This window comes from Cladophialophora bantiana (genome assembly GCF_000835475.1).
Source record: "Cladophialophora bantiana CBS 173.52 unplaced genomic scaffold supercont1.2, whole genome shotgun sequence".
NCBI classification, from domain to species: Eukaryota; Fungi; Ascomycota; class Eurotiomycetes; order Chaetothyriales; family Herpotrichiellaceae; genus Cladophialophora; species Cladophialophora bantiana.
In genome coordinates, this window is record NW_015971576.1 from 2,257,698 (window position 1) to 2,279,396 (window position 21,699).

Sequence of the window (21,699 nt, forward strand, 5' to 3'; positions counted from 1 at the left end):
GGATTCCCATTGGCGATTCCGCAATACCTAGTTCCACCGTTCCGCTCTGGTACGCATCAACACCTTGTAAGTAGCCGGCGGAGAGGCATTTATTAGCGACGGTCTCTTTGAGGTATTGCCGGTCCATTTATATACGGTCATTCCTTCACAGGGTAATAGCATCAATGCCCTGCAAAAGACCGAAAGAACGCCTTCAATAAGATCCTGAAGCCCTTGCTGTGGAAAACCCTCCACCCATTTTCAGGCCGGATTCCAAACATTTTTTCTAGAACGAAATGTGCATGAAATTCGGCTATTTGAATGTCCCCAAATCTGTACCCCAAACGCCGGGATGGGGTTATCGACTCTCTGTCACATAGATAAAAAGTTCCGACTTTTAATCGTCTCGGCTAGCTTCCACAATCTCAGCCCATACAGCCACAAGAGTAGAGATGTGATTGCTGACCAGAATTTAGCAGCAATAATACCCCATATCAGTATCCATACAGATAGACGAGGGTGATCAACAAACCTCTTCATTAAAGGGTGTATCTGAAGAACGGACTTTTATCCCCCATATCCAACAATTCACCTTCGCTATATTTCTCCCGAATCTCATCAGGATCCATACTGTCTCTTCTAGTGTTTTCGCGTTGATACAGGATGCGCAAGGCAAACGCGAGAGCGGCCGCGGTTAGCATAATGGCGAAACTGATCCCATAGCCAGGGAAATAGCGAGGCTTGGTGGATTCGAGGTAGATGTTTGAGCCAAATAGACCACCGACGAGATTGCCCACTGTCAATAGTATTGCCATACCAACAGCACGTTTGGATGAAGGTGCCATATTGTTCGCTAAAATAGACAGCGTCAGTATAACTTGCTTGTGGCTAAGGGGTGCCAGTGCAACTGAAACTTACCGAACCAACCTAAGGCAGGCATAATGGGGCAGAAAATTCCACTTGCGGCGACGAATAAGAAGCCATATGTCACACCAGGATACTTGGGATGTGGGATAATTATCAGAGCGAGGAAACCACACGCTCCTAACAGGAAACCGCCAATCACAAATGGAGATCGCTGCTTGACTCTGTCGGAAGCAAGTGCAACAAGCACAGTCACAGCTGTTGCGCAGACGTAGATAGGAACGACCATGAGTTGCTGGTGGGTTTAGAGATTAGCCATAAGTAATCAAGGACAATTATAAAGGGTATACCGACAGCTTTTGTGGTGGTATATCCTAATTGCACGACCACAGTGGGGGCTGTGTAAGTGAATCTGACCCATGTGAGTTCTCTGGCAAAATTGGTCCAGTCTTTCTGAACAGGAGCCTCACCCGTAGACAGGAATTCCATTGCCGAGCCACATGAGACAACCGAGCCATAACTTGTACTCCTTGAAGGCAGCAATAATATATTTCCTATCGATCTTTTCATCGTTGGTGACGCGGCCCTGTCCCGAGCCGGTCTGCATTTGCAAGTTGCTGACCACAAATTTCTTCTCGTCCTCTTCGAGGAACTTAGCGCGTTGAGGGCTGTCAGGGATGGTGAAGGCGGCAATCAAGCCGCATACAACTGTGAATAGCCCCTCTAACAAGAAAATCCACTGCAGGAGCTTGAAGTCAGCACGATTATTTGTCTGGAAACGTCGAGTATTCCGCTTGAAAGTCTTTCCTCTTCCCCCAAAATACCCTATTTCACCAATTAAAGAAAAGGCATCAATTCACTCACCCTCCATCCAGCGAGCCCAGCAACACCATCCATATGCTGTATAGCAAAGGCCAGTAGGCCAGAGAACGCACCGGCGAGAGATGCACCAGCGTAGAAAACGGCAAACCGCGTTTGGACCTGGTATCGTTCGTACCATATGGTCAAGAAATAAGATATCCCCGGAAAGAGCCCTGCCTATGACCACCTGTCAGTAACGTGAACAATAGATGGAAAAAGAGACCTTACCTCGGCAACACCGAGAAAGAATCTGGCCGCGATGAGACCACCATAAGATTGAACCTGGCTCATGAGAGTCATCACAATCCCCCAAGCAACAATCAAGAATGAGATCCACAAGGACGGCCGGACCATCTTCAAGACGATATTACTCGGTACTTCAAGAAGGCCATAGGGAATGAAAAAGACCATGACCACAACGTTGTATTTTATTCCCATCAGATTCAGGTCGGTTTGCATTCCCGCAATTTTGGCGTTTCCAACTGACCGATCCCAAATCAGTTAAGTTCGAGGAGAAATGGATGATACCTAGAGAGGTCATGCGAAAGGGAGGAGAACTCACTGTTGCCGCGATCAAGATACGCCAAAAGGTAAAAAAAGGTAACTTGGGGAACTATCCACAAATCCAGTTTTCGAATCACTCTCTTCTTCTCCTCCGGCGTGAGCTCAATATGTGATACTTCGGTCCTGACAAGCTCTTCAAGACGCTCATCAAGTTCCTTGGAGTCATGCCCGTTGTGAGCCTTGCTGGCGACCGCTTGCTCTTCGATGCACGCAACCCCATCTTTGTCTGCCATTGTGTTTAAAAGTCAGATCAACCTCGAAGAAGGTATAAAGTCTGGGGCATTCTGCTTTGTGGAGTCTGTCGCTTCTTCCATGCGCTTAATATAGGTTTTGTGCAGGCACCCTCCCGAAGTTCTGCTTCGCCGACAAGCGGGGTCGATGGAGCCGACCCAGCCGGGGAATATTGATCTGGTTCTGGAGACACCCATTTTCCGGTAAGTAACAATTGTGGATCCCCGTCTGTTTTGGGTTGACCCACATTGCCAACTCGGCAGCTGCTCGGCAACACGAAAATATCCCTTGACTGCCCTTGCGATGCTTAACAAAACACTACGCGAGCATAGACATATGTCGCCCTTGCCGGAACCATCAGCGGACTGTGGTCGTTCCAGCAATATCGTAGCGGCATGGGGCCATGGAGTGTTTCTTGTCATTTGAATACACGCTGAAAGGAGGGGTTGGCCAACGACATCGGCTATGCAGTTAGCAAAGAGACTTTTTGAGAAAGTGTAGGGCCTTTCTGTTATTTTTTTTATACTGTAACAGAGCACTTCAGGGTTCGCATGCACGTCCAACAACGCACAGAGGCCTGTCCAGCAGGTCGGGAATCGAGAACGCGTTTCTGGTTGACGCTGGCAGGGCAACACCACCACCAACAACACCCCCAGAGAGGCTGCGGCTAGGACAGCGAGCATCTAGCACGGCGACGGCATTTAGAAGTAGGAAACGGCCGACGAAACCCTCAGGAATAAGTAGTGGGCATCAAAAAATAGAATACTCTGTCAAATCTGTAAAGAATGGCCCTCTGCCAGCACTGTGAACTGTTCAGCACTCCCCCTTAAGCCCATTTTGGTTTCAAATGTGACTAGACAACTCTCCTTCCTGCTACCCCCCATACCATTCCAGCACAGCCACTTTGCCTTGTCACAGTACCTTGTAAACGATCTTAGCTATACTGCCTTGGTGCATCTGTGCAACCACCTTACTTTCTTTCTGGGGGCTGCGCTTCTCGTGCTTCTTCCTCACATTGTGTATAAGCATTTACAGTCTCAGAAAAGTGTATACGAGGTGGACACAAGCTCAATTCCATACTAGGAACCCCCAGCTCTTGCGCAGTTTCGATCTCCCTTGTTCTCACAATGTATATCGGAACTCAGCTGCCCCTTCGATGACTCTGGTACCTGCGTCTGCCTGTCGGTTTGCGCGCCGAAGCAGCGGCATCATAACCAAGGTTATGATCATGGGAACAGCAATCGAGACCATGGTAGCAATGATTCCAGGGATATAATTGGGGGTATCCTGAAGGAAGTTAGATCGACGTTCGCATAGTCAGTTTGAGGGGCCACCAACCTGCTGCCTGAAAACAAGGGCCGAATAAACCCCTCCCACACCTCCCATCATTACCTGAATTGCAGTAGCAACTGCGCGTTTAGCGTCGCCACGCATGTTGTTGGCCATCCAGGCTAGCGTGGTTGCCGCTAAAGCATTGCCGCCAATCTGGCCGAAGAAGACACCGGTGTATCGTCCTGCAGGGTTGCTACACCACCCCACCATGGCAATACCGACAATGGCGAAGACAGACGTTCCGAGGATAAAGGGCCCTCTGAATTTCAATCTGTCAGCGACATAGGCGGTGCCGATGGCGATAAGGGCTGAGACAAAAGCCGGAGGAGCCGTCAGCAGAAAGGACGCCTCCTGGGAGAAACCCATGCCGCGGCGTAGGATGATTGGAAGAAAAAAGGTATAGCTGTAATTCGAGGTGCAGGCGGAAAAATGGCTCGATGCGCTGTCCGCAGCGTCAGTGTGAAAGACTCATATCACGCACGATGGTCGAACTTGCATTGCCCAAACTCGCCAATCTGCAAAAGTGGCGCCTACGACCTTCCAAGTGACCTTTTCGGTCTCATGTAGCCCTCGATCAGCAACGAGACGATCGTGGACGATGATCTTTTCGTCCTGAGTCAAGAACTTGTTTCTCTTCGAGTGGGGGAAGTCCACCAAAATCAAACGAACGAGAACAGCGACCCCGAGAGTCAAACAACCTTCAACAATGAAGATCCATTTCCAGCCATTCACTTCGGGCTGTTGAGCAATCTGAGTGAGGCCGTAAGCTAGAATGTTGCCAAACCCTGACAGGAACATCCCGATCATGGCGAAGATGGCTATCCTGTTTCGGTCAGTGTCACGGGATTCAGTAGTAGGACCACACCGTGACTGACCTTAGTTGAACTTCGTACCTGGGGTACCAAGAACCACATAGGTAAACCGCGCCGGGATAAATGCCCTGGAGAGGGTTCATGTTCAGTATCCTCTAAGACTAACAGTAACCGTGGAGACAGCATACGGCTTCCAAGAGACCCAGAATAACCCGACACACTGCCAGTGTTTGCCAATTCTTGCTGTAACCTATGCCGATGCAGACCACTCCCCAGCATACTGCTAGGAAGGACATCCAATTCGCTGCTCCCAACTTTTTGATAAGGATGTTGCTTGGAATCTCCATGACGATATAGCCAATGTAGAAGACCAGAACTATCGACAAGTGTTAAAGAGCACTGCACTTTCACAATCGACCCTTCTAACTTACTGACAATAGAAGCCCTTGACCCCACGTCAAGGTTGGTGGCTTCATCGATACCAGCGATCCGGGCTCCGCCTAGGTTTCCTCTGTCGATGAGGGAAACGGCGTGAAGCAAACCAAGAATCGGGACCAGTCGGGCATCGATTTTCCTGACGATTTTCCTGACGACTCTTGGATTGATCTCTTGTTCGGCTACATGGCCTGTTACCTTTTCTTCCGCGTGCTTGAAGTCGCCAGCCTTTTCCGTGCTGGAGAGGCTAGCAACTTCTGCGACAGAATAGGGAAGATTATTTTTCATGGTAATGATGGTAAGTAGTGAAGATCAACAGGTCGTTCAACGTCGGGGATTTTCTTGTGAGTGATGCACAAAAAGAGGGGAGCTAAACGATTTATATCCATCAGAGTTCGCATATAAGGCTTTGGCAGTCAACCATTCCGCCTGTGGGGTTGCGAAATAGCCGAAAGACGGGTACCAAGGGATGTAGGCTTGCACGAAATGATTCACAGATTTTCCTCTCATGACATCGTCGGCAAGCAGCTCTAGCCTTCTTTTGTACCGGCTCCTTGGATGCTTAATTGCCAAACTGCTGAAATTGGTGGGCAGATGAGCCTGCAGGTTAATCTGGTGCGCAAGTGATTCGAGCTCCACAACCACTTTCAGAACATATTTCAAGATGCGATTAAAGGAGTTCCACTAGATGCCACGATGAGTTAGCAAAAGTCGTATATCGCGAGAGAGAACAGGCAATTACACAGCCGGGAGTGTCGAAGGCGCGAGTCGGCTTCTTAGTGGCATCGCTGACGGGACAGGAGCTTGACCGAGATCATGTAGCTGAGGGGTGGTTGCAAAGCTTCTCTTGTTTACTATTGAGACCCCGGGAAAGGGGCTGTAATCCCCAAATCACCACACGTATGTTTCCTGGAGCCCCACATCCCCAGACAGAGCCAGAATCTCCTGGCATATATGGTCAGCAAGAAGTCTCATCTCGATCTCACTTGTGTGGCAAGTCCAAAGGCCCATTGACATTATGAGCGAAGCCAACGCCCACTGCAGAAAAAGGGACTCGACGTAGATCCGAGATCTTTGTCATGGAGACCCTCGAGGAGAGGCCTCAAAGACACTACAAGACATCCGCCATCTTGTACGCGTCTGGAGTGTCATTTGGAGCGGCGTCATATGGCTTTGCGTCGAGCATCATCTCCACCACGATCGGCCAGCCAACCTTCCTGGAATCTATGAAACTTGAGCGTGCCTCCAACGCATCCGAGATTCTGGGCGCATCGAACGCACTCTTCTTTGTTGGCGGCATCATTGGTAGCGTCTTGGTCAGCGTGATAGCCGATCGCTACGGTCGCAGGCCCGCCATTGCCATTGGGGCGACCATGATCCTCTTCTCTAGTGCCCTGGCAGCCGCTTCGCAACATATTGCCATGTTTATTATCTTCAGGTTCATCAATGGTATCGGGTACGTCCCTCCTGTTCGGACGACATCTCCTTGGAGGCTTGCGCGATTGTTGACTCCCAGCAATTCTGACACGTTCTTTTCTAGTGGCTACATGGCTTTGACCACGGTTCCGCTGTGGATTACCGAGAGCGTACCGCCCAAGGATCGTGGTATTTTATCGGATATCAATCCCATCTTCAACAACATTGGATACAATGCCGCCTCATGGGTGGGAGTCGGGTTCTTCTTCTACAAGGGAAGTAATGCCTGGCGAGGTCCACTAGCTATAGGGTGTCTATTCCCTATTCTGTGCTTGGTGTCGCTGTGGTTCGTGCCGGAAAGTCCTCGTTACCTTCTGAGCAAGGACCGAGCAGAGGAAGCTTGGAAAATCGTCCGTTCTCTCCACACGCGCAACGGCGACGAGAGCTTTGCGCGGCGTGAATTTCAGCAAATGCAAAGCCAGATCGCCTTTGATCGAGCGCTGAATGTTGGTTGGCTTGGGATGCTTCGACGGCCATCCTATCGCAAGCGGGCGTTGATGGCATTCTTTCTCGTCTTCATTCTCGTTAGCTCAGGCATTCTGGTGGTCGGAAGTAAGATCACTCTCTAAGGTCTTCACTATACGGAGATATCCTTGACTGACGGATACTTCAGACTATGGAACCATCATCTACAGTCAGCTGGGATACGGCACTGAAGCCCAGCTCTTCCTACAGGCCGGCTTCTTGGGAACGGCATTCGTGTCCAACATTCTTGCCGTGCTCGTGGTGGACCGCATGCCGCGGCCGACTCTGATATGTCTGGGTCTGGTCGGCTGCATGGCGTCTCTAACCTGTGAAGCGGCCCTGGTGGCAACCTACGTCAATAGTGAGAACAAATCCGGGCTCTCCGCCTGTGTCGCCATGTTATACCTCTATGTCTTCTGCTACGGCCTGCTGCTGGATGGTGTCACTTGGTGGTATGCCTCAGAGATATTCCCCACCCATCTCAGAGCACATGGTATGAGTATTGCTATGGGAACATACGCCCTGGTCAATATTATCTGGCTCCAGGCCGCGCCCACCGCCTTTGAAAACATCGGCTGGAAGTATTATCTATTCTTCATCGTCATCACCACCATTGGCGCGGTGATCATCTGGTCTACCTTCCCCGACACGCTGAACTTATCTCTTGAAGAGGTGGCTAGGCTGTTTGGCGATGATGATCTGGTTGAGGCATATGAATTGCACTCTGGGACTGCAGAAGAAAACAAGAAGCATGAACTCATTGCGAAGGTGCAAGGAATCTCCCTACACAAGAGATGCACCAATTAAATTCGCTATCAGGGTTCTCAAACGGCAGAATTGGGCTGGGAAGCATTCTAATTGCTACTGAATCGGAGGTACTGGTGAAGGGGAGTGTAATTGCGGCCGGGCATTTGCTCCTAAGAACGAGCGACGACGTCTACTTGGTATGCTACGTAAACCTTAGCTCAGTTCTCAATTCTCGAAGTCAAAGGCAGAGGGGGACTTAATTATCCACCTGCCCGTACATTGTTTGGCAGATAATCCTCATGAAGCTGCTTGATCTGTCTCGCTACGGAGAATCGAGCTCCTCCAATTAAGTTGCCTTCTCTTCGGTGCCCGTTGATTGCGCATCAGTCACTCAATATTAAGTGAACTTTTAGCCATATATCTACGAAGACAATCCACAAGACAGAAACAGGGTCTGTCTCAAAACAGGACTGTGAGCCTGCGGGTAGACTTTCCTGATTCCATCTTGGCGATCATTTCAGAGATTTGGTCGATCTTGAAGAACTCGGAGCGGGGGGTGATGTTATGCTCAGCCGTGAACTGCATAGCCCTTGCCAGCTTGGAAGGCTGGCCTGTGTTCTCAGCTTTGATCCGGTATAGCTTACGACACAGATCGTTTGGGTCGAAAGTAATGCCTTTCGGTGGTAGACCAACCACCATTAAGACTCCACCAAGCCCGACGATCTTCATAGCAGTATCGTAACCAGCCTGCACTGCACTGAAAACAGCGGCCGCACGGACACCACCGTTCGTTGCCCGTTTGATGGTAGCTTGCCAGTCAGACTGTGCGCTGGTGTTAACGACAAGATCCGCCCCGGCATCCTTGGCGACCTGGAGTGCCTGGTCGTTGACGTCGATGCTAATGACTTTGAATCCCATGGCCTTCGCGTACTTGATGCCAAATAGCCCAAGCCCTCCACACCCAACAACCGCCAGCCAGTCTCCTGGTTGGCACTCGCACCCATCAATACCGTGGAATGCTGAGAATTGAGATAGTTCAATTAGACGATAGGGCCCGACGATGTGCTAGGAAATCTAGAAAGACACCAAAAGCAATGCTGGTCGAGATGGGACCAAACTTACCAGTGAATCCAGCGCAGAAGAAAGCCGAAGCGGTATCCAAGAGCATGGACTTGGGCAGATGAACCGCATTTCGGTAATCAATTGTGGCGTACTCGGCGAGCATGCCATCAGTGTCGAATCCCTGGAGCAGGCCTCGACTCCTGGTGCAATTGAGATTGTGTAGTTGACAGCCAACACACTCAACTAGAGCAGAAGGCGTTAGTTGAAACATCAAGAGACCGGTCCCTCTTGCTTACAACAGCATCCCTTTATGTAGAGAAATCCGATTCGGTCTCCTTTAGCGTATCCAGTAACATTCTTACCCCATGCCTCAACATAGCCAGCGCCTTCGTGGCCCATTGTCACAGGCTCTGGAGGTCCCGCGCTGGGAACCGGACGTTCTCCGTGAATGAGCATTAGGTCTGTGTGGCAGAGTGAAGCAGATCGCATTTTGACCAGAATCTCATTGTCACCAGGGGTTGGAATATCGATTATGTCAACAGAAACCTTTTGAGTATCCTAAAACGGGCGGTTTCAGCATTATCCATGTGGTGCTGTTTGCTCGCTGGGAAAGCGACTTACTGGATGGAATCGTGCGGCTTTCATGGTATTCGATGCCATGTCTCCCTGCCTCTTCCGGATTGATGGCCACTGTTTGACAGTGAGATTATGTGCTCAATGTTCTCAGCTCCTTGTTCAGAATGATGTACACCACGTGCAAACCAGCAGGTGGTTCAGAAGAGGCAGCTTTTAGTAGCCATTCGGCCAACAAGCTCAAAGGGGGGAGTTCTGGCGGGCCTGCTTGAGCACTCTTCTCCCTCGCCAGAGTCTCCGGTTACCCTTTGCTTGCCGAATTCTCATCGGCGCCTCGGAAATTTACTTGAGTCCGAGGACCCCGCATTTGACTACGGGTGAAGCCACGGCCAACCAAGTTAGTGACGCCAAAAGGTGACTTAAATGCTATGTGTTCTCATAATGGGGGGCCACAAGCCTGGACTTTGCAACCTATCATTTATCACTCCCACGGGCACCCGGACGCCCTAGTTTGTGTGAACTTACATGCTGATGACCACCAATATCACGGATATCCCACCGAAAGCTGAAAGGTAGTGGGACAGTGGGAATGAGATCGGGGTGTTCGACGAAGGAAGCCGGTAGTAATACAACAAGAACAAGTTGAAGAGCCGGTGGTGCCCACCAAGACTTGGGTGGTTGTTCTGGTAAGCCAAAGATATAAGCTGCCTGTCTCGGTCTGTGCCCGTTCCTGCGGCTGACTAGAGATTGGATCTTGTCACTTAGCTATGGAACATCATTCTGGCCAGTCCCCGTCATGGCTGCAGTGGGCGGCAACATTGCATCTGGGTGGGGCTATGAAGCTGATGCCGCGTGGTTCATCCCGGCGTGGACGCTTTCTATCACAGTGTGCTTCATGACCTAGTACGCAGTAGAACTCTGGTCCGTGCCGTTAAGCTAATCATACGATATCTAGCGGTGCGGATACCGACTCGCTCGGGCGGCGCTGGTTCCTGGTGGGAGGAAATATGTTCTGCCTCATTTGTGAGATCTGTATTAGTACGGCCAGGAACAACACGGCAGTCATTGTCGGAATGGCCTTCTCTAGGTTTGGAGCAGCAAATTACCAAATGGCCGCGTTTGCTCTATCCGAGCTCCTTCTGAACAAATGGCGACATATAGGCGTGGTCCTCGTAGACTTGTCGGCTTTTGTTGCCGTGACAATAGCACCAGTGACCGCGACGTACTGCCTGGTGGCCAACACCTGGGCTTGGAATTTCTAGGCTGGCGCGATCTCACATACTTTGTCATTTATAGAGCTGTATCTTCTCTACTTTCCACCAGCGCATCCGTACAACATGGACCCCAGGCAACCCATTTAAGAGCCGGACTACGTTGGAATGTTCCTTTCTACTGCCGGCTCGATTCCAGTTCTGATGGGACTAGTGTCCACAACGATCTACCCCTCCAGTGACCTGCACGTGGTGGTTTCGCTTGTTGTCGGTTTCGTCATCCTGATCCTCTTCGCCCTGTGGAAGACGTACGGTAAAAGCAAGCATCCTCTCACTCCGGCGTACTTGTTCACGTCTTCGCACGGCCGCGACACCTAACCGTGCCCCTGCATTGCCTTAGGTGTGACAAATATGTTCTACTACTCCAGCCGTATTCTCTGGCCTACGATGATCAACGTCTTCTACACGGATAATGGAGTAAACTGGATCTACGCCAGTGTGTTATCGATGGTGCAGGGCCTCGCAATTACCCCGGGCGGCACATACTGGCGATTTTCAGACGTCGAATCCGGCATGGGCACTGACAGATGGGCGGAACTGTTACAGTCACGGTAGGTTTTGGCGTATTGTTAGCATTGGGAAATCCCTCCAACAAGGGCCTCATGCTCGCATTCACTTTTGTTTCTCATATGGCATATGTCTGGGCTGCCTACCTGGCCATTGCGATCTCTTAGATGGGGGTCGAGCATCGAGACCTAGCTCACAGCAGAGGAATTTGGGGCTTAGCTCGCTTTACTGCCGGAACCAGTGTGCTTATCTGTCACGAGCCCACCGTTGTCCCTAAGTACTCTACGCCCTCCACCCGAATCGGGTGGACGGTATAGAAAGAAAAGGATAAGGCAAAGGATGGTTAAAGCACAAGGCTATCGGTTAACGCTACCTTACTCTTTTCACGTGCCAGAAAGAGGGGAAGCTATAAGAGTTTCCTCTCTCCCGAATCGGCTGAAAGAGAACTCTTCCTTTTTCTCAAGCGTTGAGTCGTTGTCAATAGGACTACGTGAATAGAACAAGGCATTCAGCTACTCTAATTCCTTTGTACCTACTGCGTTGCGTAGGTCCCTAATATTACCCTCGCTCTTCCCGACCAGAATGTTTGTATTTCTGTTTGGTTTAACTAGACTGACTGGTCGTAGGTTGGTACTACTATCTATACGACGATCTTGTCTAGGACAGTGGAGAATAAAGTCGGTGAATACGTCCCAGCCGCTGTCAAAGCCACCAGATTTACGGCATCTCGCATCGATGATCTTCTCTGTGCTCTTGGGAAACCCCATCTCGATCGTACATTCCCTGCACTTGTGGCAGCAGCCGCGACACGCGCATGGCAGTGAGCATACGAGAAAGGAATCTAGTGAGTCTGTCCTGTTACTTCCTCCTGCTATCCTATTGGCGCCTGTCAATTTGCTGCAGACCATTTGGAGATGTTTGCTTATTGCTCTCTCGCGTTTGGAACTTTGGGCATCTTGGCATGCATCCTGTGCAAGGATATCGATGTGACGACGAATAATAAAATTGAAGTACACATGGAGAATACCGAATACCCAGACAGGAACAGTCACGTGCAGATTTGAACAGGATGCTTCCGGACCATGGGTGTCTGGGGGATATCAACAGTGGAAGACGGCACGTCGCCTATTGAAGCCTTGCCGATTATTTAGTACTCGAATGATGATGTCCAAGAACATAGAAGCCAAGCGGAAGAATATTTCGCAAGGCTGATCCGTTCAACGAGATCATGGCTTAGACGTTAGACCTCAACATCCGCCCCTCGGTAACAGGTTAGGTTCACGGAGAGAAGAGAGCAGGAGAGCCGGATACAAGCTTCGGCTAGCCATCAGGTATTGGGATTGGCCCTACAGTGATCTCGGCTGAGCATGCTCCCGGCTGTTTGTTCCCCTGAAACCGATTCCCCAGGTTGGGGAGATGAGTGGAGGTAGCAGTGGGGGCGAGGAGGACAACAACCAATGCCCTTCGATCCGTATGGCTGCAATCGGGTACCCCACTATATGGAACGTCGTGGCCTGCGCCGTAAGACTGCCCCTCGCGGCTATCGCGGGTCGTGTCTACACAGCCGAACCAGTGGTTACAGATGGACTTGATGATCTCTCTTGTCCTCAAGGCGGAATACAAAATATCCTTCATGCCTCTTTGCCATACTTTCGCAATTCAACAGTGACGCTTCAGAAATGGGCTCCATCTCGGATTCCGCGTCCTGGGAGGAGCTTGGGTTTGATCCCAAAGCACTAAAGCAAAAGTATAGGGAAGAGCGTGACAAGCGTTTGCGCCGCGAAGGATTGGCCCAGTACCATACGGTTGAAGAGAGCGCTTTACAACACTATGTGGACGACCCGTGGAGCCAGCCTACGGCACGAGACGTCGTCGATCAAGAGGTAGATTACCTCATCATCGGGGCGGGATATAGTGGAATGATTCTTGCGGTACGACTCTATGAGGCGGGCATCAAGAACGTCAAGATCATCGACAAGTCGGGGGATTTTGGCGGCACCTGGTACTGGAATCGGTATCCTGGAGCGGCGTGCGATATCGAAGCGTACATCTACATGCCGCTGCTCGAGGAAACTGGCTACATTGCCACGGAGAAATACGCTCGCGCTCCTGAACTCTTTGAGCATTCGAGACGAATCGGCAAGATGTATGGTCTGTATGATCGTACTCTCTTCCATACCGAGGCTTTAAGCTTAGAATGGAACGAAGGTACCAGACGGTGGAGCGTGATGACTAACAGGGGTGATCATATCAAGGCCCGCTTCATCACCACTGCGGGCGGCCTCTTACACAAGCCCAAGTTACCGGGTGTCCCAGGCATCACCTCGTACAAGGGACACAGTTTCCACACCAGCCGGTGGGACTACGCATACACCGGTGGCGATTCCCAGGGCAACCTCTACAAGCTCTCAGACAAGCGTGTCGGCGTGATCGGCACCGGGGCTACAGGAGTCCAGGTCATTCCCCATGTTGCTAAGTGGGCGAAGGAGCTCTACGTGTTCCAGCGCACACCTTCGTCCGTCGATTATCGTCTAGATCGACCCACAGACCCAGTTTGGGCCAAAAGTATTGAGGGTAAGAAAGGCTGGCAACAGCATCGAATGGATAATTTTAACAATATCGTTTCTGGCGAACCTGAGGAAAATGATGAGGTCGGCGATGGCTGGACTGATATCCTCGTCAATCTGTCCGTGTCCGGCAGCAAAGTGGCGGAGAGCAAGCGGGCGGCCGACCCCATTAAAGCCGCGCAGGAGCTGGCCAAGGCTATGCAGATGGCCGACTTCCGCAAGATGGAAACAATCCGAGCTAGAGTCGACAGCACGATCAGGGATCCAGCGACCGCCGCGGCCCTAAAGCCGTGGTACAACCAGATGTGTAAACGGCCCACCTTCTCCAATGACTATCTTCCTGTCTTCAACCGGCCAAATGTACACCTGGTCGACACTGAGGGACAGGGGATCGAGCGGATCACAGAGAAAGGCATTGTCGCGAATGGCAAAGAGTTCGAAGTTGATTGCATCATATACGCCTCTGGATTCGAGTATGTTGGCAGTGACTACAGCCAACGGATGCGCATCACTATGCGCGGACGCAATGGCTTGACGCTCCAGGAGCACTGGGAGAATGGCCCCGAGACCTTCCACGGTATCTACACACGAGGCTTCCCAAACCATTTTATCATGAGCATCATGCAAACCGCTGTTGCCCCGAACTTCACACACATGCTTAACGAGCAAGCCAAGCACATTGCCTATGTTGTCGCGGAGGCCACGCGGCGTGGCGCGACACTCGTCGAAACTTCTGAGAAGGCGGAGCAGGATTGGGTTCGCACCATTATCGACCTGGGCCGGTTGCGCGAGGACTTTTTGCGCGAATGTACGCCCAGTTATTACAACGACGAAGGTCAGCTGACAGAGAAGACGTTGAAGACTAGTCGCTACGGCTTGGGCTCGCCGACTTTCATCCGGCTCCTGGAAGCCTGGAGGAGAGAAGGGTCACTTGCCGGCCTGGAGCTGGATGGCGCGTCAGCGAAGCCTATTCCACCTCCGTCGACGCAAGAGTTAGATAGAGGCATCCCGAAAATCAACATTGACGTGACTTTCGGGGCTACCGCGGATGCAATTGTGGGTGTTATATAGAAACCTTCCCCATTTCTCCCCCCTTAGATCTAAATATCTCAATTTCATCATTTAAGAACACTTATGCTCGGCGAGTCACCATTGCGAGACACCATTGCAGGGGTAGAGCCTATGCACCGTCTAAATCTGGTGAGAAAGTATGTAGAAACTGATAGGATGGATGTTACTAAACTCAACCAGGAAACTAAAACGTGTTCGACTGAGAGGATCGTCTCACAAAACATGTGTTGATAGAGAGTCGTGCGTCATCTACTAGGAGTATTTTAAATTGCCTATTGAGGAGTTCCTGGCTTCAACCTGTTGTTACTGTGAAAGCTTTGTGAGGGCTATCGATCTCCTCGCCATGTTCTGACCTATTTTTGACCTTGTGGAGAGACCATGTGGCCATATTTGATCTCTGCGACACTTTTCTGGAATCGATCTAACAGAGTGCCCTCCTGAAAATCGTCCATACCGAGGTCGACATACCCAGAAGGAGCCACAACCGTAGGAACGTTACTGAGGGCGTGGCCTTTGCAATAAGTTAGATGGGACGTGTTTCTCTACAAAGGAGGAGGATGTCGAGTGCAAGCACCAACCGTTAAGTGTCGGATCCGTCGCTATTCTCATGACAGCCTTGACCGCGTCCTCCACTCTAGCGAAGGAGAGTCCTTGAGAAGCAAACAAGCCCTCAAGTACCTTGTTGAACTCAGGTGTGTTTACTTTCGAGTGTGTGTACCTACAATTCCTCATCAGCACAGCATTGTCCAAAATCGAAGACGCGGTTTCCTACCAAGGCGCCAGCATATTGACTCTCATTAGCCCGCGTCTTCGTAGAACCCCCATCAATCCTCGCACAGCATGTTTCGAGAGACCGTAGCCAACCGCACCATAAGTGTCGAGATAACTCATGACACTACCAATCAGGATGAGGCATCGGTCGTACCGCTCTACGAGCTGCTGGCTGAAGTAATGCGCCGCAAGCTTCGCAGTGTAGAAGACCCCATAAATGTTGACATCCATCATTTTGAGGTTGGGTTTCGTTGGAGCAGGGGAATCGAGCCCTATTCACAAAACTTAACTAAGTCCTGGTGCTATGTCTTCGTGCTCATCGGGAAGGGACTGCCAGCAGAACAAGGAAACAGTAACACCTCAAGGGCAGGCACAGGATAAATGGAGAGGCATACCCACGAAAAAGAGGTCTTCTTTGAAGATCCCGGCGTTTGCAATCACAATATCGATTCCTCCTTGAGGTGATCGGGCCTTCGCTATCTCGAACAATGCCACCTGATCTTCCCAGGACGAAGCATCGCATTTCACGAACAGGACGCTGAGTCGAAAGTCAATACTGACTCTGCTGCACACTAGTTGTCTAGACCATGTACCTACTTGGACTGAACGTAAGGCGTCTCTGGCGGGAGCAGGTCGCCGTTGACAACAAAAGCTCTGTCAACCAAGTCAATCTAACGCTCCGTCCTTAACAATGACTGCATTAAGGGACAAGATATGACACTAACCCATTGTCTGCGAAAGCATTCACGTACGCTTCGCCAAGTCCATTGCTACCTACTCATATTACTCATCGATTAGCATGAATGCCTTTCAAAAAGAAGCTTCCGTCTAAGAAAAGTTCATCATGAGCCTTACCCCCGGTGATAATAACTGTCTTCCCTTTCACCTTGGTGTAATCTACAGCTGCTGGACACTCTACGGGCCCCGTATTATCATAAACGAAATGCGGCATTGTGAAATGCCAGAAACCGGTGAACGATATCCTCTGATATATTCGGATGCACAGACCAAACTTCTTTCTTAAGGACAGGTTAACTTGGACTTGGGTAAGCGGTCAGTAGAGTTGCCTCTTCTTCCAACCCAGTGTGCCTATAACAACCACCCCCCTCACGGCAACATGCGTCCCGAAATTGTTTCAGGCAGCGGAGACGGACCTGGTGTATCCCGGGACAGTTGCCGAGTCATGCGCAACTCAGCGACTCAAGAGTAAGAGCGATAAGAGTAAGGCACGAGGAGAGTAGCCGGCCACAACCCAAACCCGAGGATATCATCTATCTATCGGTAGCCACAAAATAGTACTCGAGGACGACGAGAGACTCGATCAGAGCTACCGGCTAACTAGACCCTGGCTGCTTATATCTCGCTTCTTGCATGCCGACAAACGAGCCAACCACACATTGAACTTACTGCTCAGCAGCTCGGCTCCTCCGCTTTTCTCTTCCCCGGGCTTATCCTCGTGCTGAGGGGGGCCCCATGGGGCAGTTAGGCTGGCTAGTTTCCAGTATTGAGCCGTTTCCCGAGCATACTCCCAAAGATGCCGTACCAATTGCACCAACATTCCTCATTTCGAGGCCTCTCCAAGGCAAATTCTGTGCTTTGACTCGATCGTTTACAGGAGCAGGCTGTTTAGTCTTATGTTCAAGATAATCAGTGTTGCCGACACTTTATAACCAGGTGCTCAGCATCTCGTGGGAGTTTCATCCACAACATTGTCCTAGCTGTGATATAGACTGTTTCATAACTTACGCAAAGAGCCTCCCCAACACCATGGGTGGTGCAAACACTTACAACTTCTTGGTGGCGGCTGCGGTCACCGTTGGTGCATTCACCTATGGATTCAACAACTCGGTTATCGCTCCAGTTTATGGTAGGACATGAGGATTTGCCCTCTCTGCAACGGCGAATATTGACATTATGGCCAGGAATGGCAGGCTTCTTCAGCTACTTTGAACTTTCCCCTGAAGCCGGCAACCAGCAAACAGCCAGCGTTATTGGAGGTGTGTACTCAAAGTTGGGGTCTATCTTTTCCACTGACGCTAAGACAATGTCTCCAGCTGCCAATGGCCTCTTCTTCGCTGGAGGCATGCTCGGATGCTTCACGATTGCATGGAAAGGGGATGTTCTTGGACGAGTTCGCAATCTACAAATCGTGGCTGCTATATGCCTAGTGGCCGCCATCATCCAAGGCGCCTCGGTCCATATTGCCATGTACATAGTCGGAAGGTTTCTCAGCGGCTATGGGTAACTTTCACGGAGCATACCGCATTCGCAAAAGTCCAACACTGATGTTTTCAGGTCGGGCGGTATGATTGCCTTGATTCCCATCTATCTGTCAGAGATCTCACCACCGCACATGCGTGGCCGTATGGTCGGCCTCGCTGCCGTAGGACAAGTCCTTGGCTACGTAGGACGAACTCCCGCCTCCCAATTATCTGTGAATGCTGCTGATAGAAGTCTAGTGCACCGCCGGTTGGGCAGGATACGGATGCTATTTCGGAAACACCAACATGTCCTGGCGCTTGCTGACATGTCTCCAAGGCAAGTCTGAAATAGAAAGTGGAGGGAGAACAACAGATGCAGTCGCTGACGGCGACGTGAGCAGTCATCTCGCCGACTTTCATTCTTACTGTTTCGCCCTGGCTGCCCGAGTCCCCTAGGTGGCTGATTCTGTGCGACCACCACGAACGGGCCTTCGCTACTCTGCAGAAATTGCATCACAAGACTCAAGACACGCAAGATATCTTAGCCCGGGAAGAGTATCTACAAATCAAGAAACAGGTCGATCTGGACAGTTCAAAGCCGCGGACTTTGCTCGCAATACTGAAAATCCCATCGTATCGGAGACGATTATTCACGGCGATGCTGCTGGAGTAGGTTGTCCACTTCATCTTGTGACGATTTCGCCAGCTGATAGGGTCCAATCGCAGGTTCCTTTTCCAAAGCACTGGTGTGCTTGTGGTCAACAACTACCAGGTAAGCATTGTTCCGTCTATGCTTCCCGAGAATGCTCTTGTACTCACCACGCCGTTATCAGGTGTTACTCTACAACAACTTAGGCCTTACGGGGTCTCTCCCTCTCATGCTCTATGCTGTTTATTGTTCATGGGCGGGGATCGTGAACTACTTGTCTACCTTCTTCATTGACCGATTCGGGCGCGTTAAGATGATGATCTACGGAACGGTAAGCATAATTTGTGCTCACTCCCTTTAATTACTCGGCTTGCTCGCTGGTCTCGATGGCATTCCAGTAGTACTCTGCGCTGTCTCTGCTCAAGAGGCCATCATGTTCGATCTAGACTAATTTAATCTCATCTCCAGATCGGCTCAATCATTAACGTTGCCCTTCTGATGACGATGATCGCTGTATACGGTGGCACGTCTAACAAAATCGGCAACGGCTTCGGTGTCTTCTTCCTGTTCTTCTTCGTGACTTGCTACGGTTTCGGTATCGACCCTACCGTTTACGTGTACTTGTCAGAGCTGTTCCCCACTCACATTCGCGCGCAAGGTTTTGCAATGGGCATCGCCAGCTTCCTTGGATCGGCCTTGGTGTACAATGAAGTTGCAGGCACCGCCTTCGCGACCATCGGCTGGAAATACTATCTCGTCTTTGTCTCTGTGTCGGCTGCCGGTCTCCCCTTCTTGATCTTCTGCTGTCCTGAGACCAAAGGCCTCACTCTCGAGGAGGTGGGCCAATTGTTTGGCGACGAAGTCGGTTTGGATCTAAGCCACATGACAGCCGAGCAAAGAGAGGAACTTGACCGAAAGTTATTGTCCGAGGCTGGAAAGGTCCCGATCGCGAACGAAGGGACAGTTGAACAAGTGGTATCAAAGGACGGGACCAGCATAGTTTCGCATTTCGGGAAAGTCGCCGAGTAGACGCCTGATTCGTCTGTGACACCACTCCCAGGAGCTCGGCTGGCCGGGATGGAATCACAGGTGATCGATAGGCCGCATATGGTCATGCAAGAAGGTCGAAGTATCTCTTCCCACATTAACTTCGTCATCCTCAATAGGATAAGACACCACTTGCATTTTATGGATGCAATAGTGGAGGCGCCAAGGAAACATTGTGCTGGTTCTGCAAGAATTGTCATGTCCCCCCGAAATGGACCGAGAGCAAAGTAGAAACAGGTTCTCACTTCTGCAGTCTCTTGGTTCCTGCATAAAATGTTACATCCGAGTGGTCAGAGTCTCTTGAACGTTATGATATGCTGTGAAGCTTTTGCAATCAAGACAAACGACCTCGTGCATATCTACAATGTACGTTACCGAATCAAATGGAACAACAATAACGCTGCGTCTATGCTGTGGAAACTCTTCCGCGGCCAAAGGTTAGCCTTCGGCTGCCTGGACGTAGGAACATCACTACAGCCGATATGTTCGGTGCGGACACTTCGGTCAAAAATTTCTCCAATTGCCGAGATATAAAGTATGCAGGATCTTGGGCAGTCCTTAGGATTTGTCTCCCCATACCAGTAAAGGCCCTGGAAATACCTTTGATCCCCGACTTTATTTTGAAGTTGGTTTTGCATATTTTAGAGAACGAAAACCATGGTACTCTCCATTCCTGATTTTGATAGTCTGCCTGCAGTTCAGGGGATGCCTGCCGGATGCGCGAGGGGACTCTTCGACAAAGACGGGCAAAAGGGCGTGTTTGAGTGTCTAAACAAAATCACGCCCGAAATTGTGCTTGCAGCATCGTCAAAGGTCAAGGAAGGCGTCAGCATGTCTTTAAAGTGGGTACACCTTGTCTTCTATCTGGCTTGTTGAAATGATCAACTTAAGCCCTGGTTAAGCAGGCGTTTGGGAGCTATGAAAGCTCCCACTGCTCAACGTAGGGAGCCCAAACACCGTGTCATATCCTTCATGGGCAGGCCGGAGAAATTCCGCGGTTTGATGACGAGGTATTCTTTGCATGTCCCCGCCAGGTGTTGTGAACGGGAGACGTTGATCTGAGGTCTCTACAGATTGAGTTCAATACGAAATGCAGCAGCTAGTGGCACAGCTTATGTGGAGTGTACGCGGGTTCCTTGCTTCGAGCATAGGCTGAATCTCCCGTTAAGGCCATTGCCATCACCAAGAATCGGCATCGGGATACAATGGGTGCAAGGCGTCTACCGAGGAGCTCATGCAGGACTGGGATGCCGAAGACAATGCGCAGGCGTTGCCAACTCTTAATCGTACGACCCAGGCTTCAAACACCTATATAGACCCTGCTCTTTATCTGACGACTTTTACTGCCTCCTAGATTGGCACGAAAGAGGAGGCTTGATCGGCCGGGGTGTCCTCATTGATTTTAACGCGTATGCGGATGCTAAAGGTATCGCATTTGACCCGTATAGTCGACACAAGATCACCATTACCGGGATCGAAGAGGTTGCAAGGTCGCAAGCTGTCACCTTTAAGCAGGGGGACATTTTCATTCTACACACTGGTTATACGGAAGAGCTCGAGAGTTCCTCTGCGGAGCGGCAGGAGGACCTGAGCAGTCATCAAACATGGGCCGGCATGGAATCAATCAAGGAAGCAGCAAGATGGTTCTGGGACAAAGGGTTCGCTGCGGTTGCCAGCGACAATATCGGATTCGAGGCGGAAGTTGCAGATGGTAATCCACCTTGTGAGCCTCTCCCCCGTCTCTCTTCTCCCCGAATTTCCGATAGCCTGTTTAACCATTTAAAGTCCTTTACCCGTATTTTCTGAGCCTGTTTGGCATGTGTATTGGTGAACTGTGGGATTTGAAGGCCCTGTCCAAGCACTGTGCTAGGACGAAGCGGTATAGTTTCCTCCTTGCCTCCATTCCCCTCAATGTCCCTGGAGCAGTGGGCTTCCCTCCCAACGTGTTGGCAATTTTTTAAGGCGTGCACTGGGAAAGAAGTCCACTCATGGTACACGCGTATTCATGAATAAACAAAACAAGAGGCGTAGAAGTCAAGCACCAGCTTCTGTCATTGCATGGAGAGCTGTTCGTTGCTGTGCTTGCAGAGGTGTTACACACTAGTAACCGAGCTCACAGTCGCTGGTCGATCGAACATTGTTACGTGGTGTATTTAGACCACTTCAATACAACATTGCTTGACTTCAAGCTTAGAGCGATTTAAAAATAAGGCC

At 50.5% G+C, this 21,699-nt stretch overlaps 10 protein-coding genes across 10 annotated transcripts; 6 read left to right on the plus strand and 4 right to left on the minus strand.

Annotated features, from left to right (window-relative positions):
- Positions 1–518: 518 nt before the first annotated feature.
- Z519_01826 (uncharacterized protein) lies at positions 519–2,501 on the minus strand (the record flags this gene model as incomplete). The annotated part of the gene is made up of 7 exons (XM_016759583.1): positions 519–832; positions 898–1,138; positions 1,198–1,255; positions 1,314–1,582; positions 1,708–1,881; positions 1,933–2,186; positions 2,267–2,501. 7 exons carry the CDS (start codon positions 2,499–2,501, stop codon positions 519–521), a joined length of 1,545 nt encoding a protein of 514 aa, XP_016624911.1.
- A 1,120-nt stretch (positions 2,502–3,621) lies between these two features.
- Z519_01827 (uncharacterized protein) lies at positions 3,622–5,366 on the minus strand (the record flags this gene model as incomplete). The annotated part of the gene is made up of 6 exons (XM_016759584.1): positions 3,622–3,786; positions 3,838–4,264; positions 4,313–4,654; positions 4,707–4,771; positions 4,832–5,019; positions 5,075–5,366. The coding sequence occupies 6 exons, from the start codon at positions 5,364–5,366 to the stop codon at positions 3,622–3,624; spliced, it is 1,479 nt and encodes a 492-aa protein (XP_016624912.1).
- A 791-nt stretch (positions 5,367–6,157) lies between these two features.
- Z519_01828 (uncharacterized protein) lies at positions 6,158–7,826 on the plus strand (the record flags this gene model as incomplete). Its single annotated transcript, XM_016759585.1, has 3 exons — positions 6,158–6,534; positions 6,619–7,106; positions 7,168–7,826. The coding sequence occupies 3 exons, from the start codon at positions 6,158–6,160 to the stop codon at positions 7,824–7,826; spliced, it is 1,524 nt and encodes a 507-aa protein (XP_016624913.1).
- A 399-nt stretch (positions 7,827–8,225) lies between these two features.
- On the minus strand, positions 8,226–9,473 carry Z519_01829 (uncharacterized protein; the record flags this gene model as incomplete). The annotated part of the gene is made up of 4 exons (XM_016759586.1): positions 8,226–8,785; positions 8,889–9,071; positions 9,125–9,386; positions 9,450–9,473. The coding sequence occupies 4 exons, from the start codon at positions 9,471–9,473 to the stop codon at positions 8,226–8,228; spliced, it is 1,029 nt and encodes a 342-aa protein (XP_016624914.1).
- Positions 9,474–10,197: 724 nt separating this feature from the next.
- On the plus strand, positions 10,198–10,428 carry Z519_01830 (uncharacterized protein; the record flags this gene model as incomplete). Its single annotated transcript, XM_016759587.1, has 2 exons — positions 10,198–10,287; positions 10,357–10,428. 2 exons carry the CDS (start codon positions 10,198–10,200, stop codon positions 10,426–10,428), a joined length of 162 nt encoding a protein of 53 aa, XP_016624915.1.
- Positions 10,429–10,780: 352 nt separating this feature from the next.
- Z519_01831 (uncharacterized protein) lies at positions 10,781–12,003 on the plus strand (the record flags this gene model as incomplete). Its single annotated transcript, XM_016759588.1, has 3 exons — positions 10,781–10,925; positions 11,013–11,223; positions 11,841–12,003. The coding sequence occupies 3 exons, from the start codon at positions 10,781–10,783 to the stop codon at positions 12,001–12,003; spliced, it is 519 nt and encodes a 172-aa protein (XP_016624916.1).
- An 855-nt stretch (positions 12,004–12,858) lies between these two features.
- Z519_01832 (uncharacterized protein) lies at positions 12,859–14,817 on the plus strand (the record flags this gene model as incomplete). Its single annotated transcript, XM_016759589.1, has 1 exon — positions 12,859–14,817. One exon carries the CDS (start codon positions 12,859–12,861, stop codon positions 14,815–14,817), a length of 1,959 nt encoding a protein of 652 aa, XP_016624917.1.
- Positions 14,818–15,170: 353 nt separating this feature from the next.
- On the minus strand, positions 15,171–16,540 carry Z519_01833 (uncharacterized protein; the record flags this gene model as incomplete). Its single annotated transcript, XM_016759590.1, has 6 exons — positions 15,171–15,328; positions 15,396–15,535; positions 15,590–15,860; positions 15,984–16,242; positions 16,298–16,365; positions 16,444–16,540. The coding sequence occupies 6 exons, from the start codon at positions 16,538–16,540 to the stop codon at positions 15,171–15,173; spliced, it is 993 nt and encodes a 330-aa protein (XP_016624918.1).
- Positions 16,541–17,355: 815 nt separating this feature from the next.
- On the plus strand, positions 17,356–19,467 carry Z519_01834 (uncharacterized protein; the record flags this gene model as incomplete). The annotated part of the gene is made up of 9 exons (XM_016759591.1): positions 17,356–17,455; positions 17,511–17,585; positions 17,643–17,829; positions 17,884–17,992; positions 18,048–18,117; positions 18,191–18,458; positions 18,516–18,561; positions 18,623–18,769; positions 18,907–19,467. The coding sequence occupies 9 exons, from the start codon at positions 17,356–17,358 to the stop codon at positions 19,465–19,467; spliced, it is 1,563 nt and encodes a 520-aa protein (XP_016624919.1).
- A 1,252-nt stretch (positions 19,468–20,719) lies between these two features.
- Z519_01835 (uncharacterized protein) lies at positions 20,720–21,446 on the plus strand (the record flags this gene model as incomplete). The annotated part of the gene is made up of 3 exons (XM_016759592.1): positions 20,720–20,771; positions 20,840–21,223; positions 21,271–21,446. The coding sequence occupies 3 exons, from the start codon at positions 20,720–20,722 to the stop codon at positions 21,444–21,446; spliced, it is 612 nt and encodes a 203-aa protein (XP_016624920.1).
- Positions 21,447–21,699: the final 253 nt, after the last annotated feature.